Source organism: Chelonia mydas, chromosome 5 (genome assembly GCF_015237465.2).
Source record: "Chelonia mydas isolate rCheMyd1 chromosome 5, rCheMyd1.pri.v2, whole genome shotgun sequence".
NCBI classification, from domain to species: Eukaryota; Metazoa; Chordata; order Testudines; family Cheloniidae; genus Chelonia; species Chelonia mydas.
Genome location: NC_051245.2, coordinates 15777367 through 15795390, shown reverse-complemented (window position 1 = coordinate 15795390; position 18024 = coordinate 15777367). Strand labels below are relative to the sequence as shown.

Genomic DNA, 18024 nt, shown 5'->3' with positions numbered 1-18024 from the left:
TGACTTGTCACCCTGACTGTGCTCTATTTTGAGCACATTAGTTTGATCAGAGCTAGACATGTATGTCTTCTCAAGCTAGGAATTACAACCCCAGCTTCAAGTCAGGCATATATATTTTCAGAATGCTTTGCCTGTTATGGTCTGAATACAACCACACGTTTATTTCCTTTCCCCCTCTCGTCCCTCCCCCTCTCCCTTGAGCAGGTATTTTTCCCACCAAACTGTCCACAGTGATGCCTAGATCCTTTTTCCTCCCGACCCCAGCTCTTGATTCCCTTATACCCTGTGGCATGGTATTCTTTTCCTGTTTTAGGTGCAAAGAATTGTCTGCATTTCAAAGTAGTGTCTTTTCATCAAGAATCAGTCTTTGGGAAGGGGGGATGTACCATCTGATGTGTCAGACAAGTGATTGCTGCCACAGAGGAAAACAAAAATCAGTTCATTGGAAAATATTGACTGAATTTTAGAGAGAAGGCATTTTCTTTTGTAGAAACTATCACTTTGATCATTCTTTTGTAATCCAGAGCTTAACTAGAAAGATGATAACCATTTGATCCAGGTGATCTCACAATTGTTTTTAGTACTGTAGCTAGTATTTCAAATAGAAAAAGGGCAGAAAACCTCAACAGGCCTGGAGAACCTAGCTGACCCATTCTGAACAGGAATGGGTCAGTAGTTAAGGCAAATCTTTGTGAAACTTCAGAAAAATGTGACCTGCGAAGCTGATTGTATTAGCAGCAAATGGTGTTTGCTCGGTCTTTTATCACACTGTAATCCACTGGGATCAGTATGTGTGGGTGAACAATACATTTAAACAGAAAAGACAGGAGAAATAGCAAACAGAACTCAAAATATTACAGAAATGGCTAATTCATAATCAAATCTGAATCCCATTGATATGGCCTGGATCCAGAGCTTGTGGAACAGATTCCTGAAAGAATTATTGATGGAATCCCCCATTAGGTGGGACATTTAAAACTAGACTAGACAAAACATTAGAAAAAATACCAAAGCAAAAAATCTTTGTTGGTAACGTGGTGCCTTCCATCTCTAACATCTGATTTAAAGTGTCAGAGTAGTAATATATGTGTGCGTGTGAGAACTTTTTATCGTCAAAATATTTTAACTGCTGTAAAATACATATATACACACACCCATTTAGTTGTTTATTTCTTTGTCTTTTTAAGTATACGGTCGTTAACCTGCTATTTTGCGATTACAAAATTCTCAGAAGAAGGCGGCAGCAGTGGGCCAACTGTCTACAGTAGAAAAATGCTCAGTTCAGCCTGGAATATTGCAGGGAAAGGAGAGGAGTGGTGGTAATGCCTTGACAGATGCGGCCCACTGAAAAATATTTAAGTGGCAAGGATGTGCTCAGGATTGCACAGGATACAAATACAGAAAGTGTCCCTGCCCTGAGATTCTGATATGTCTTGCTGGTGGTCGTAGCCTTATAACTTGGATTTTACAAGTCGTGCTTAATTGGCTCTCAAAGACTGTGCTGGTGGTAATTTCCTTTTCTATGGCTTTAGACTTTTTGTCAAAGCTTCACTCTGTATAAGGCACGTTTTTAATTTGAGGGGGGACGGGGAACTGTAACTGTATCAGAAAATCAAAACTTTGTGGGAGATAATACAACTTTTGTGCACCATCTTTCCTGCAAACTGTACCCCCAAATGCCTTATAATACAATAGAAGCATTGTAAAAATGAGGAAAGATTAAGAGGAATAGGTGAGAAGATGCTTTCAGCTGTGATCTGAGAGGGGCTGAAGAGTCCCTGAGGCAGAGAAATACAGAGATGTTGGCACGTGGCAAGAGGAGAAGGCTCTTGCCCCATCAGTGGCAGGACAGAAGAGGCCAGTGCTGGATCAGGAGCAAGAACAAGGAGAAGAGAAGGGTTAAAAGAGATCGAACATGATTCTCTGCTGCCTTGTGAAGTCATTGACACCTGTACAAAGCAAGTGGAGAATGCAGCCAGATCTGAATGGTGGCATTCCACCTCCACTTTGCATTGGTACAGATAACTACACAAGCTGCATGGCAGCGGGGAAGCAGTCTGTGAGCTAAACAGCATGGTCCAGATGCTGCCAAAGAGCAGGTAAAGAATTTAGATAGCACACTTTATTGATCAATGATTCTTTTATTTTTCCACAGTCCAATAGGTGCCCCAACTATTGCTATAATCCTGATGAACTTAAGTCCATATTAGCAGGAGCTTTTCTTGTAGGGAAAGGAAAGCTGTTGGGTTCTCCCTCCCACCTGCTTCTGGTTGTGAAGTACTCGACTGTCTCCTGTCCTTGATGGGGGCTGTGCCCAGAACAGAAGGTACACCCATTAATAGCTAAGCACTTAGCATCATAAAATATATGGCCTAGGATCATATTAGAGATTGTCTGCAAAACGAGTACAGTAAAATATGCAGTGGAAGAAAAGGTGCGCCATGTCTTACGTGACAGTCATTATGGGTGCAACAAGATATTTAGAATGGCGTGGGGATTGTCAGCTGCATTCATCCTCTTACCTTAAATTATCGTTTATCCTTGATCAGGCTGCTTGAACATGATTTTTACATCATCTGTATATGCTCCACTGAGCTGATGTGGCCTGATTTTCCTGACCCAGTATCAGGATTGATCTGCGACTGCTAGTAGTAAATATTTCCAACGGTCAGCGATGGGACACTAGATGGGGAAGGCTCTGAGTTACTACAGAGAATTCTTTCCCAGATGGCTGGTGCATCTTGCCCACGTGCTCGAGGTCTAACTGATCACCATATTTGGGGTTGGGAAGGAATTTTCCCCTGGGTCAGATTGGCAGAGACCTAGGGTTTTTTCACCTTCCTCTGCAGCATGGAGCCATGGGTCTCTTGCAGGTTTAAACTAGAGTTAATGGTGGATTCTCTGCAACTTGAAGTCTTTTTAAATTGTGATTTGAGCACTTCAGTAACTCAGCCAGAGGTTAGGGGTCTATTACAGGAGTAGAAGGGTGAGGTTCAGTGGCCTGCAATGTGCTGATGTCAGACTAGATCATGATTGTCCCCTTCTGGCCTTAGTCTATGCGTCATTCTTGTCTGTCTTTACTTGTGAATTTATTGGCAGAGGGAGACACTTTTCCATTAGGAAGGAAAAAAATCCAGGAGAAGCAGTGCAGATTGATGTATTATGTATGTGACCTCTTTCTTTCATTTCTTCTCCCTCACCCAGCAAGGGATAATCTGTTCATCTGCACTTTGGGGCAAATTCCAGAGCCTTTTGCTTTCTGTCTTTCCCTTTTGCGTATGTGAATACACTTCTTTCTTTCCACATATAGGTGGTGGTCCTATTGTTTTCATGCTGTATGTGGAAAATTACTTTCCACAGGAAACCCCGCAAATAGTTCTTTAGCAAGATTAGCAAAACAACCCTCACGGATCTTTTCACCAGTTTAACTGCAGTGCTTCCCTTTTTAGCGGCCTTGAATCACTTCCTCAATCTGCTCCGGGGATACAACTATTATGGCCTTCAACTGAACAGTGCTGCTTGTCATATTTATTGGGTACCTCTTCTCTGTGCCTGGAGCTAGCAATAGTTACCAGTTCCTTTTATTAGGTGTTTAATGTGGTACTGCTGTTACTTTGTGGCCTCCTCTCAAGCCAGTGCTTCCTATAGCTTATTTCACAGTGCATCATACTAGGGAGTACAGAAGTGAGAGGTCAGTATGTTGTCTAATAGTGCCTCACCCTGTCCTTGTGAGCCCTTCATATTTACAGGAAGGGCTTGGTGTTAACTCAGCAAGAAGTCTGGAGAGCAGACAGCTATGCACTAGCAATTCATAATCTAGATATGTGACCTGTTCCGTCCTTGGGAACACATTGGGACAGATTCTCTCTGAACTGTTTGCTGCTTGGGTGAGATCACTCCTATGTTTCCAAGCACTGTACTTCACCCTGCTTAATTAACTGTCCCATAAATGGAGACCATGGAGCTGTCACCTGGAATCCACACTGGCTAATGTTCTTTATGCAATCTGATCAAGCTGCCCAGGTAGCTGGATAAAGAGTATTTTGGGATTCCTCTCTCGAAAGTATAGTGATGTCTGGTAGTAGCCGCTAGAGTTAGTTGCAAAATAGTTTCCATTACAGCCTCTTTGCTTTCCGGGGCTCACTCTTTCTGAAAGTTGCTTTTTGTGCTGAAATTTTCTATGCTTGGTCTCTGTTCAAAGATATTTTTTATCAAATTCCATCCGGCTTCTCTGAATTCAGAAAAAGTAAAGAATATGCCCTTTTACCAGGAAAGTGGTGAGACCTACTAATGTGTAGTAATAATGCTTGTGGCACCTTAGAGACTAACAGATTTATTAGTTAGTCTCTAAGGTGCCACAAGTACTCCTTTTCTTTTTGCGGATACAGATTAACGCAGCTGCTACTCTGAAACCAGTCATATTGCTGTAATGTTATGTAATCGTGGATGAAAGGATTGTGTCCCAGATTCTGATCCCAGTTACACTGGTGTAAATTTGGAGTAAGAATCTTCTCCCAAAGGGAAATGCATGCACACAAAGGGGATGTAGTTAAAGCCATGTATGCAAATATTACTTAGGCATTGCCTGATGGCTGAATGCTTGACTAAGTTACCTAAGTTGCATTAAGGTAGGGTGGGTTGTTTGGTTGGTTTTTGTATTTTGCATTGAATAGAAATTTAGCCTGAAAGTCAGGTGAGGGTATTTGCTGTGTACTGTGTAGTAAATTTAATGTTCTACAAAACCTTTGGCATGTAATGTGCCCATGGCTTCCCGAAATAGCGTGGATGTTTCTAGGCTTGTGATGCTGAAATCCTGGCCCCGTTGTTGACATCCAATGGCAAAACTCCCAGTGTGGCCAGGATTTCACCTGATTCTATCACTCTTATGTAAGCTGAGTAGCTACGGTTGCCAACTTTTTAATGTCACTAATCCAAACACCCTCCCCACCCCCTGCCTCGTCCCTTCTCCAAGGCCCCACCCACCCACAGTCCATCCCCTCTCCCTCTGTTGCTCACAGTCCCCCACCCTCACTCACTTTCACTGGGCTGGTGCAGGAGCGGCTCTGAGCTGGGGCAGGGCTGCAGGAGGGTGCGGGAGTGCTGGCTGGGGGTGTGGGCTCTGGGGTGGGGCCAGGGATTAGGGGTTTGGGGTGTAGGCAGGGACTCCAGGTTGGAGCTGAGGGGTTTGGAGTGCAGGAGCGGGCTCAAGGCTGGGGCAGGTGGTGGAGTGTGGGAGGGGGTGCGGGCTCCAGCTGGGGGTGTGGGTTGTGGGGTGGGGCCAGGGATGATGGGTTTGGGTAGAGGAGGGGGCCCAGGGCTGGGGCAGGGGGTTGAGTTGCGGGAGGGGTTGCGTGGGGTGTGGGCTCTGAGAAGGAGTTTGGGTGTGGGAGGGGGCTCAGGGCTGGGGCAGGGGATTGGAGTGCAGGAGGAGGGGTGGGGTGTGTGATCCAGAAAGAGGTTCCAACCTGGGGCAGGTGCGGGTGGAGTTTTGGGCTCCAGTGGGGTGACTCTTACCTTCTTCGGCTCCCAACTCCGTCGACTCCCACCTGGTAGTACAGCGGGGCTAAGGCAGGCTCCCTGCCTGCCCTGTCCCTGCACAGCTTCCAGAAATGGCTGGCATGTCCGGCTCCTAGGCACATGGGCAGCCAGGCGGCTCTGCACAGTGTGCACTGCCATGCCACCCCTGCAGTTCTCATTGGCCATGGTTCCTGGCCAATGGGAGCTGTGGAGCCGGCGCCTGTGGGTGAGGGCAGCAAGTGGAGCCTCCCTGATCGCCCCTGCGCCTATGGGCCACAGGGACATGCTGGCCACTTCCGGAAGCTGAACAGAATCAGGGCAGGCAGGGAGCCTGCCGTAGCCCCACTGTACCACCAACCAGACTTTTAATGGCGTGGGCAGCAGTGCTGACTGGAGCTGCCAGGGTCCCTTTTCAACTGGGCATTACAGTAAAAAATTAGACGCCTGGCAACCCTATGAGTAGCACTTCATTCCATGAACAGTCGTGTTAATTTTTGAGATCATCGTAAGGGTGGCAGGATCAGACCCTCTCCTTGAAATGAAGGAATCCTTCAGACGCTGGGCTTGCAGTGTCATGTGACGTCTTCTCTCTGCCATTTGGTTTAAATAGTAGTGACTGTTACCAGTTTGATATCAGAGTATGACCTTTTCCCGGGCACTATATCTTGCACTGGCAATGGAGTGGACTAGATCTTCTAACAGGTCTCTTCCATTTATATTTTCTGTTATTTATGCACCTTTTATAATGGTGGTAAAATTTCCTTCTGCTGCTCTAGAGCCGGTGACGCTCAATCCCTGCTGGTGCGAGGGACGGAGGGTAGGGAGGCTGTGGTCCTGACAGGGCAGAGCAGAGAGCCCCAGCCAGGATGCTTCTGCCGTTCCTGCAGGGATCAAGTTTCGCCAGCCCTGTGTCAGCCCTCCACAGCGATGCTGTCACAGATGCGCTCCCTCCCCACAGTGACAGTGTCACAGTGCAGGAGCCATTCAGAAGCAGGGTGGCCTCCCCTGCCTCTGAAGGCTTCTCCTCCTCCTCTTCCTCTTCGCAGTTCCGGCCAGGGATCTCTGCTCTCTTATCCAAACCCTTTCCTTGTCCCTCTGCAGCACATATCTCATGCTGAGGGACAAGGGGGCTGATTCAGATAATGCAGAGGCTCGGATAGTAGGGTTTTGAATCAACGGGAGTCTACGACATAATGTTTAATCCCTTTTTTTTAAGGTACTAAGTTGTATCTCAGTAGTGTCCTACAGCAGTGAGTTCCACTATTAAAGGGCATATTAACGTACTTGCTGTGGGTCCAGTTCTCTGTTGGTTGGAATGCTGAGATGAAACATCAGTTTCTGTTTTTAAAAGGAATGAAGGGTGGGAGAGACCAAGAGCACAATAGTCAGTGGCTGATATCCAGCAAAATCCTGTTGAGTGATGATAGGAGGAATCTTAAACAGCAGGATTATCGTAGCGCTGGGGGGTGAATGCCAGGATGCTGGTTCCCTGCAGTAGGAGGCAGTGGTGCTTTGTAATTGTAGCAGTGGGTGATAAGATTAAAATAATTCTGTTTTTAAAGTTTCCAGTTGGGAAATGTATCGTTCTGACACTGTGTTGGTAATTTTTTTTTCAATAGCATGAATACTTCATTCATCCTAGAATCTATGCACCTAAGGGAAACTTAAAACAAACTGAGATGCATACGAGGATGCAAAAACACAAAGCAAGAGCCATTGGAGGTGGGAGAGACAACCCAGAGCTTTACAAGCAGCTGAGTGTATTAAAAGCCTTTCTCCTCTGACACACAGGGATGAGAAGAACCAGTCCATTATCGTAAGCGGAGAGTCCGGTGCCGGAAAGACAGTCTCCGCCAAATATGCCATGCGCTTCTTCGCATCTGTTGGTGGCTCTGCCAATGAGACCAACATTGAAGAGAAGGTCCTTGCATCCAGTCCAATCATGGAGGTAAAGCTGGCCCAACAGAAGTTACATAGATTTTTATTCTACTTTGAGCAATCTGTGTGCATTTGTTTCTAGCATTAGCAAATAGCACCAACTTAGGGTGGGATTCTTCAGGGTTGAGATCCTCCCTCTATTTTGTAGATGGGGCTTTCTGTAATCCTGTCTATGTACAGGACTTGTCTCAGTCTCAGAAGTGAGATCCAGGAATAGGAAAATATAGCTATTCTAACTAGATTTTATATAATTATTAAATATAGTCAATTAAAAAAAATAATAATTGGGATTGACTAGTTCAGGCAACTTTTTATGTGTAGGTCACCGGTTTAAAATCTGTTGTAGGACGGTAGTGACTATAAGCTGTTAAAATGTCTCTGTTTGGTGACCCAGTGTATGTGACCAACTGCTGGGTCTCTTTCTAGTTCTTTATCATGGAGAGGGGGGTGGGGGGAAGCCCACCACAACTGGCCCACTTGTTGGCTGTCTCAGGAGTGAGGTCAAGGATTGAACGCTCCATGGAGACCGTTCAAACAATCTCAGTGTTGCTGGAACTGTGCTAATAACAGCTCGGTATAAAGAAGGTTACAGGTGGCAGAGTTCAGGTGCCACTGCAGACATGATGTTTGTGTGGCCTTTTCTACGTCATTAATAGTCTATCAGACTTCACCTTCCTTCTCCTCGCTTGTCTTCTTGTAGCATCCCTAACGTTTTCATTAATTCCATATATGGAGAGAGGTTTGTCTGTTGAATCTATAGATTGAATCAACATAGACCCACTTTTTTCATATGCTCTTATTCGCACTTATTGGCGACAGTACCTGCTAACGAGGCACGTGGAGATCTCTTTGCCCTGAACTAATTTTTTTTCCCCTCGCCTTACTAATGAAGGCATTTATAGGACGTCCATCGCTGTGGCATTTTTATGGCTTGAATTGATGTGGTTAAAAATATAGTCCCTGTCCCAAAGAACTTAGTCTTGTTGATTGATGTTAAAAGTAAATATTCTGCAACCCCCAGCAACAGCATAACTTTAAATGATTTTGAGAGGGGGATGCCTAACCAGTGAATTTAAAACTGAGTGAAAAGCCTGGACAAACAGTGCATCTAACGATACACTGACAAGGATGTTGGTGATGCTTAACAAATATTGGTAATTCACAATAACCCTATCAGTGGTCAGGTTTGCCATTAAACGTATTTCTGATAACTGTTCCATAGCACACCTTGCTGTCTAGCTCCTTCCAGCTTCATACTGAGGGCACATCATTTAAGAGTTCTGACAAATGCAGGTGGTGTGGTGGAACAGGCAGGGAGAAACGTCTCTTCGGGTATGTCTACACAGCAACTAGACACCCACCACACAGGATCCTAGAGCCCAAGCTCCAGCCTGAACCCAGAAGTCTACAAAGCAATAAAAAAGCCCCTCAGCCCGAGCCCTGTGAGCCCAGGTCGGCTGGCACAGGCCAACCGCGGGTGTCTAGTTGCTGTGTTAGGGTATGGCTATGCAGCCAAAAAAACCCAACCTGCAGCAGCAACTCTCGGAGCCTGGATCAACCGACTTTGAGCTTGCGCTGTGGGGCTAAAAATAGCGGTGTAGATGTTTGGGCTCAGGCTAGAGCCTGGGTTCTGAGAGGACCCCCCCCCCCCCGTCATTGGGTTTGTCATCTAAGCTCCAGCCAGAGCCTGAATGACTACAGTGCTATTTTTAGCCCTGCAGTATGAGCTGGAATCAATTGACCTGGGCTTTGAGGCTCCCTGGCATGTCTACACAGCAATGTAAGCCTAGGGTTAATGGGACTCGAGTCAGCTGTCCTGTGTCGGGGACCGCTGGGCTTGAGCATCTACATTGCATTTTAACCCTAGGTTAAAAATGTTCTGACCCTTAAGAAGCACCTGAGTACATAAACTGCATAATGAACTCCTTTGGTGGCTGTCAGTAGAATAAGTGCAGTGTGAGAAGGCTGTAGTCTGAGAATTGGGCTCTCCAGCTCCCAGCTGAATCACATTGGCAGGAAATGCCCATGTGTACCTGTTCTGAGGGTAATTAGGATGTCAGTGTCCAGGGCTGTCAAACAATTGAAATGAAACTTTGCAATTCTTAATTTTTAAAACGAGATGTTCCACGGAGATGGTTTTTGTTGTTTTATTTATTTTTGTCTGTTTATCTTGAAGTTTGACATAAAATGTAGGTTTCAGAGGAAAAACACACACACGCCCCAGCCTCGCTGCTGTTGGCTGCAGAACAGCGAAGTGCATCCCCAGGGCTTGTGTGCAGTGTGCTCCTGCATCCTGGGAGGCTGTGGGGAAGTTCGGGGGCTGGTTCCCACTTGCTGTCCTGAACGTGCACGCAGCCCAGTCACCCCGGCACACACAGCCCCAGGGAGGGCTGTGGGGTTTAGGAACAAGGGCCAGAGAGTGGAGCAGGACCAAGTGGCTGTTCTGCAGGGCGAGGGAGTGGCAGGGCTCCCAATTTAGCATGCCCGGGGGAGGAATGATCCCAACATCCTGATGTCCGGGAGCTGCCTTCTGCCTGTCAGCTTTGCTCCCTGCTCTGGACATGTGTCGCACAACAGTGAGGAGGAGCTGGAGCCAGAGCTACCAGCATAGGAGGAGCAGGAAGGGCGATTGCGTTCGGCCAGACAGTAATGGCGCTTCTGGCTGCTGCGCTGGCTGCCTTCAGTGCTGCTCCTCTGTCGCCAGGAACTCTGGGATACATCCAGAGGGCTGCTGGGGCCTGTGCGTACAGGAAACCAACAGAGCTCGGACTCTCCAGCCCTGCGGGGTCCTGGGCCCCTGGGTCTGAGCCCTAGGTTAGCACATTTGAAGTGTGGACATGAGGGGAGTTTGGCTTGAACTGGGCTTAAATTGCTGTGTAGACAAACCCACTGCTGCGGGTCTTTTTTTGCTGTGTAGACGTACCCTTTTATAACTTGAGCCTGGGATATTCGGGACTTTGTTGATTATAACCTGAAATCAGGGCTGAACTCTGACCCTGGCACACTGAGGCATTGCCAAGTGGATTATGAGAGGCAGATGATTTACTTGTGGGAATATTGAGCTGGTCCCTGTCCTAACCATTGCCATACTGGCTGAAGGGATTTTTACATACAGTTGTTGGATGCATCTAGACTGCAGCTTTATTTTATCCTTTCCAAAGTGGCTGAAGAAATATATATTAATGTTATATAATAATGTTATAATATAATGTAATATATTAATTAATATTATTCCAAAGAAGCTCTTTGTCCTGTAAATACCCCTGGTTTGAACTTGTCAACCCTTGCTCGTTCCCCTTTCTTAGGCAATGGCACCTTATGTCTCACCCATCTATTTTCAGCGTGTCATGGCTTCCTTTCCTTTTACTCTCAGCACTGTTCTGAGTGTTTAGCAACCTCCACGCATTAAGGCAAGACAAATAATTCATTCCAGCTAATCCTGTGCAACTCAAGCAGTTTTCAGTCATGGCAAATTGTCTTTAGTTCTGTTTTACTGTGCAGTTCGGCTGCAGCTGTCATAGGCCTTAGAAAGGGGGACGACTTGTTAGGTCCTCTAGTCCATCTCCTTGCTAATGCAGGATTGTAACTTGGATCTTCCTAAAACTGTAGGTGACTAGAATACTGCACCTCCTCGCCATTCTACAGAGAACAGACAGCTTTGCTCACTATTACCAGAACCCTATCTATCTCCCATTGGTAAAATATAGACACTGAAGGAGATCATCAGAGGTGGTCAAGATACATTTGATGATGGAGTCGCTGGGAAATTGTGGAGATAAATGGCTCTAAGCCACCTTTCCCTTCTTCCAATCCTGGGGCTGTTCCAGTCCTAGTGTTTCCCTGGTGCAGTCCAATGTGCCTTCTTCAATAAGGGTTCTTTTTTTCTCAAGTGCTGAGAGCGCTGTCTTGATTATCGGCATCCATTTTTCAATATTCTTCTCTGAAGGCTCCTTCTTCCACATGTGCTGAAAATAAATCTCTACTCTCTGCCAACTCTAATTTCAATTTGTGTGGCTAAGAGAATTAATTGTGGTGTATATGACAAAATGTGTTAGGATTCTGCTGTTCTACCAGCCAGTGGTCTCTTGTTCCATTGAAAAGGAATGTACTTTCTCAATTCCGAGCTGCAGCTGAAAGCCCGCCAGCAGAACTCTGGCCTGACTTCTTTGACGTGACCCACATATTGAGGTCTGACCCTAAACCATAAGCACGAACGTCCTGTAGACAATTGACAGCAAGTGAAATAAAATAGATTCCCTTTGTCATCCCTCTACCAATTTAAGAGAAGAGAAAAAGAGGTGGTGCTTGTGTGCTACAGATATAACGGTTAAGGGTAAAATTTTCAAAAGCCCCTATGTCCCATTTTCAGAAGTGACTTAGGAGCCCAAGTCCTATTGACTTTTAAAGTGCCTACGTCTCGTTTGAAAGTGGGACTTAAGCACTTTTGAAATTTTTACTCTAAATCTCTAATTTCAGTTACCTCAGGGGTTTGATTTCCCTCGTTCTGTGACGTGTCAGGTTCAATTCTTTTTTTAAATTTCACAAAAGCAAGTTAATGATGTAGGGAAAGGCAGTGTGTGACTGGTAGATACAGAATCTCAGATTCTCCAGAAGATGAGCAGAATAAATAGTCCTTTTGACTTGAATGAGACTGCTTATCTGAACAAAGTTAAACCAGTCAACGAGACTGTTTATGTGAGTAAAGCACATGCATTCGTATTTACAGCTTCTGGGTCTTATAGTTCAGGTACTAGTGTTCATGGCACTTAGATACCACAGCAGGGCACTCATTAAATAAAACAAAATTAAACCTCAAGAGCGGTCGCTGGCTCTAAGAGTGCTGCTATAATTTCAGGATTTTTTCTTGTAAGCTCCATTATATAGAGTTTCATGTCTTGGATATTGAATCTCATCTATGTTTCGGGTGCCCATCACAGTAATATCTAACCACCACTTGGGTACGTTACCAACCACATTTTTACAGGGATTGCCAATGAGAATTTTCAGAGAGACAAGGTGGGTGAGGTAATATCTTTTATTGGACCGACTTCTGTTGGTGAGATAAGATATTACTTCACCCACCTTGTCTCTCTAACACCCTTGGGTCAACACAGCTACAACAACACGGCGTACAATCATGGGGATTTTTAAAATTTGATTTAACAAGATATACTAGCACACCAAATATACAGAGATAGTGTGTGTATGCTCTGGTGTGATGTTACTTGATATAACAGGTCTACAGCTCAATCTGATTCATGTGTCCACATATGTTGTTGTCCTCCATGTCTTGGTTCATGCTGCTCCTGTGCCTCGAACTCCCTTCCTGAGCCCATCTGCCATGTCTTCTTTCTCACCTCTTTGAAATTCCTTCTCAACATCCACTTTGAGGTTTGTGTAAATGATAGCATCTCACACACTTAAATATAAAACCACTGTAGAATACTTCATTACGTTCAAAACACATGAACGTCCTTCCTGAGTGACCCCATAATTTTATTGTACTCTTGTTCTTCTCCTTTTTCGTTTTCTCTATTCCATGTTCTCGTCTTGATTTAGATTGTAAATACTTGAGCACTCTGGGGGCAGAGAATCTAGTGTAAAGGGCTAAGAATATTTATGGGTTGTATAAGTAATCTCACTCTCACTCTCACACTATTTAAAAGAACATTAAGGTTTCAAAGTCAAGCCCTCAAATGTTGCGTATTCATTATGATACCATCTTTACTTACAGGATCACATACTATCTTTTCCACAGGACCCCGTCTCATTCAGTGCCCATTTTCTGGTTGCCTGGCAAAACCTGAGGGTCTGATTTGCAGAAGTGCTAAGCATCACACCTGCAGCTGAAGTCAATGGGAGCTGTGCTTTGAACATATAAAGTGCTATATAACGCTTAGTACTCTGAAAAATCAGGCCCTTGGTAACTCAAATTGGGCACCAAAAATATAGTGGATTTTTGATTTTAATGCTTTCTGTGCCTCAGTTCCCCACCTATAAAATGAGGATGATGATAATACCCACTCATCTCAGAGTTTTTGTGAAAATAAATTCATTGAAGTTTGTGAAGGGGGGGGTGTGTGTGTGTGTATGTGTATGTATGTGGTCTGTTTTGGGGACGGGTTATAAATTTTATTTGGGGTTATTTTTAGCAATTTTTGCATTTTATATAGATGTCCAAAAATCTGGTTTTGAGGGGCTGTCTCTTTGTATATACTGTAATGACTAAAGTACGTATCTGTGTATAATATGCACTATTCATTACAGTACATGCAAAGAGTGAGCCCCCTCCCCCCTGAAATCTGATTTTTGGACATCTATACAAAAAGCAAAAATTGCTAAAAATAAACCCCAAAGAATGAAATCCATGTACTATAGCAATGAATAGTCTCTTGTATTGTTCCCTAGTGTGCTTTAACATAGTGCTGTTTCAAACAGTGCTGTGTTACAGCTGACTAGGGTACCTTTAGTGAGCACCAGCAGGGTCTACTTTGACCAATTAATGCACAGCCAGTTTAATATGCTTTAGAAATCACATCCCCATAGTCCACATTGCTGCTCCAGGTCCACAAGCCCTTACAGACAATTAGCCATTTCGGGGAGCTTTTTGGTGTTTCTTGGATAAACACCAATTTAATTTTTTTTTTTTTGTATCAGATGTTTTATGGGTGTTCATTGGTTAAAACAAAATCAAAAGCCCTGCCGTTAGCAATGAGTGCCACAGAAAAGCCAATGAGGAAACTAATAATTCTGTCTTTGGAGCACCATAGTGTGGGCAACAGATTGAAAAATGAAGAGAGAACAAAATATCTAATAGTTATGTGAGCACGATCCATCTTGTGCCCTGAATGAGGCAGGGGTCCTGTGGAGAAAAAATAGCATGTGATCATGTAATTCAAGAGTTTACCATAATGCCTACCTACAGTGAGGCTGAATAGCACCAGCAACCTTAATTCTGGCATTTCCTAAATTTTGAGGATTTGACTTTGCAACCTTAATCTTTGAACATAGGGAGTTTTGTGTGCAATTTCATAGCTTTTTTTTTTTTTTTTTAAAAAGCAAACTGAAAAATAAAACATTCTGTTGTATGGCATCTTATTGACATGCACAGGGTTCCGCAGCAGCATCGGGATCTTTAGCGCCCCCACACAGACCTCTGCCACTTGAACTGATGGAGTAACAGATAACAAAAGTAAGCTGTAATCCTCAGTAGACCAGCACTAAAGGAGGATAAGATACATGCTTTGCCAATGGGTTTCACACACACTTGTTGACAGCAGAGGAATGGTGAAACTCAAGAATCTTGGGTTGCGTTCCAGGCTCTGGAGCAGAATGTGCTCTAGTGGGCACATACTCTTTCACCCATTCACCCCCAAAAGCTTCACCCCCCTCTGCTTTGTCCGCTCCAGCACATCGCTGTCCAACTCCTGTCTCTTCCCCATCCCTGGTTCCTCATCCTCTCCAGCTGACGTACCCAGCCATCTCCAGTCACTTCCCCCTCTTTCCCAGTCGTCTCTCCATCCACTCCCAATTCCCCTCCTCCTCCTGGTTCTTTTTCGCATTCCTCTTCCCCACTGGCTCCCAGCTCAGCTAGTCCCAGTTCTCTCCCCATGCTCAAGTTTCTCATCAATGTGTCTTTTCCCTACTTATCTCCCACCCTCCACCCCGCCCTGGTTCTTACTCCCAGTCTCTTTTCAGCCAGACCCAGTTTCCCTCCCTGGCTCCCATTCCCATCTCCTTGCTCAGCCAGTCCCAGTCTCTCCACTCTCAGCTCCTGGTTCACCCAACCCCTGTCTCCTTGCCCCAGTCTACTTTCTCTCGACCCCCCCCCCCGCCCGCCCCCCGGCCCCTTCCCCACTACGTCCCAGGTTCTGGCTCTTGTGCCTTCTGCAAAAGGCAGTTTCCTTCTCCTCAATACCAGGGCCCAGCAGAGGGAACGTTGAGAGCAGCACCGGAGAGAAGCTCCCTGCTCTCCGTTCACATGCCTGGTTCTGAGTCCAGCCCAGCCTGCAGCTGCCCAGACCCACAATTTCAGAGAGAGTTTGCTCAGCCACAGTTTATAGCACGCTCAATGCAGCCGGAATCTTCAAGGACTTTAGCTGGAAAGCTCTAACAAGTCTCCACTGCTCTTGTGTGACCTGTGATATTTTTTTTTCCCCCAAAAGTTTATAGCATGTCTAAATTTGGGCTGATTTTTTCCTGGAGGTTGTAAAGGGCACCTTCCTGATGCAAAGACTACACCCCTGCCAAATTTCAAGGCCCTGTTCCAGTCGACGAGTATTTAACAGGAAACATCGCCAAATTTTTTAACCTGGGCAAAACAACATATTTTTCTCTTTGTTCTTTGAAATAGCTGGACCGTTTTGGTTGAACTTTTCCAAAATAATCCAGACTGAGGCAGCTGCCTGGCCTGGAAAATGTCAGCCAAAATTATTAAAATCGGACAGTTTTATAGGCACCTGAAAACAGGGTCTTACCATGTGAAGTGTCAGGCACCCTTAGTTATAGGTGGCACTACCAGCCCTAGCTATAAGTAGTACACTGATCCTTCACCAACTTTAGATGGTTGCCAGGGTTTATGTTCTCCAGCATTTACCAACAAATTGTAATGTCAGAGAGGCTGAAGTGTAATATCCAGGGAAAGGTTGGATGGCTGCAGGATTGGAGAAAGACTCCTTGTGGAAAATATGGTAATAGATGTGAGCCACTGTTATGTTTTCATTTCCTACAAGAGGTGCAGGAGTTCTCATCATCCCCTCCTATTGTTTGTTTTAATCTGTTTTAAATTGTAATCTCTTCAGGGCAGGGATCATATCATCCCGTGTATTTGTACAGTGCCTCACTCAGAGGTGGCCTGGTCCTTTTAGGGGCCTCTGATTGTGGAGTTACCGTGATACACATTACTATTTTTTTACTAAAATTTATTAAGTTCAAGTCTGTCTGGTATCTCTGAGCATCCAGCTTGGTTTAGAGACTTCTGAGAGGGTCATATTAAAGCTATCTGAATTAAAGATGTGATACTCAAGGGACAGATTGGTTGTAGTTGATTTTTGTTTTTCGTTTTTTCACTGTGTTCTGTGATGGAGTTATCTCCTGCAGAGCCATCAGTATCGACCATATAATCATTTCTCTGTTCCTGCTTAGTTGATCAAATGCAAATGCCTGTAATGGAGACTTACACAACATTGTCTGAAGCTGGGATCCCTGGCGGATTGAGTTTTAATGGCAGATTTTTAATTTAGAAGGGCTTTGATGAGAGGATGGAATTAATAAACCCTTTATCATAGATCAGATGTGAAGAGTCAAATCCTCAGCTGAGCACCCAGGGCAAGGAGCTGGAGATGTGCAGGGGGAGGGAGAAGGGGAGAATAATTCTTTTTCCAACCTCCTCCCCAAGCAGAGCAGCATCTGCAGAGCCACTCTGGTCACTCAGGAACCCTAAGGTACAGTAGTAGCACCCGCAGCCCTAATGCTTCCTATACGGTCAGGTGTTGTTGTGAAGTTCCTTTAGAAGCTGCCCCAAGTTGTTTATCCTGGAAAAACACCCCCAGCAACCCAGCTCCTCTGGTCTTGATGCAAAAAGCTCGTGGTCTGCAGCATCCATGTCCCGGCAAGGTGGTGTCGCACCAGAATGGCCAGTTTCTAGGGATAATGCAGAAGTTTGAGGAGTGTGTGTGTGTGTGTGTACACACTCTTGCACAGTTTTGTACTGGCCCCCAATGGAATACATGTCTTGTGTGGTGAGTCTTCTGAATCTCTAATTGCCTTGACTTTGTGATGAAGCAAGCATCCAGCACAGATCCTGTGTATCGTTGGGTGCTGGGGCTGCTGCTAGCCCACCAGGCTAGCTCGGACTATAGAACATATGTACCACCTTTCTTTGGGCATCAAAACAGCAGTTTCTCCAGTCACAAAGATTCAATGTTAAGGTATTCCTGTAATGTGAAATATGAGCAGATAGAAATCATTGCATAAATTTCATATCATCTGATGATTTTCACAAGGACTTTCAGAATGCTAGGCTCTCCCCTTCCTATTAGCTCAAATGATGCAATCTTCAATAGAAGTTTTCAGTCTCATCAAACAGCTTCCCAAGAAAAGAAGCACTAAATTTGATAGAGGCCTTATTCTTCATCCGCTTCGTTCTTTTTAAGTCAAAGTGAAGTTGAGCACATGAGCGAGTGGCCAAACTTAATAAAAATGTTCTATTTTTGCTGGAGGGGGAGGAGACCTGTGGTTTGAGTACAGGAGCAAGAAGTAGGAATCCCAGGTTCCAACCTTGTCATTGATACTGACTGACTCAATGTGTTGCTTTGAGCAATTCACTTATTTTCTCAATGCCTCTATTTCCTCTCCTGTAAAATAAGGTTAATAATATTTGTCCATCTGACCGATGAGTTGATCTGGGTTATTGATGGTAGAGTGCTTTAAAGATGTACTAAGTAGTATTGTGTTTTCCCCCTGCAACCTTTGTGTGATATGATAGTACCGCTAACATTAACTGAAGTATGGGGGGAAAGGTATTGCAGTTATAGCAAACTAATGTGAACATTAAGTGCTGCCCTTGAA

The 18024-nt window shown here is 44.9% G+C and overlaps 1 protein-coding gene across 4 annotated transcripts in view; it reads left to right on the top strand.

Annotated features, from left to right (window-relative positions):
* Positions 1 to 18024, top strand: part of MYO5B (myosin VB) — a 357700-nt gene that overhangs the window by 168132 nt on the left and 171544 nt on the right. For all 4 annotated transcript variants that reach the window (XM_043546335.1, XM_043546334.1, XM_027817527.3 and 1 more), the window contains exon 5: positions 7309 to 7465. In XM_043546335.1, coding sequence (XP_043402270.1) covers positions 7309 to 7465 — 157 coding nt within the window. The remainder of the gene's footprint in view (positions 1 to 7308; positions 7466 to 18024) is intronic.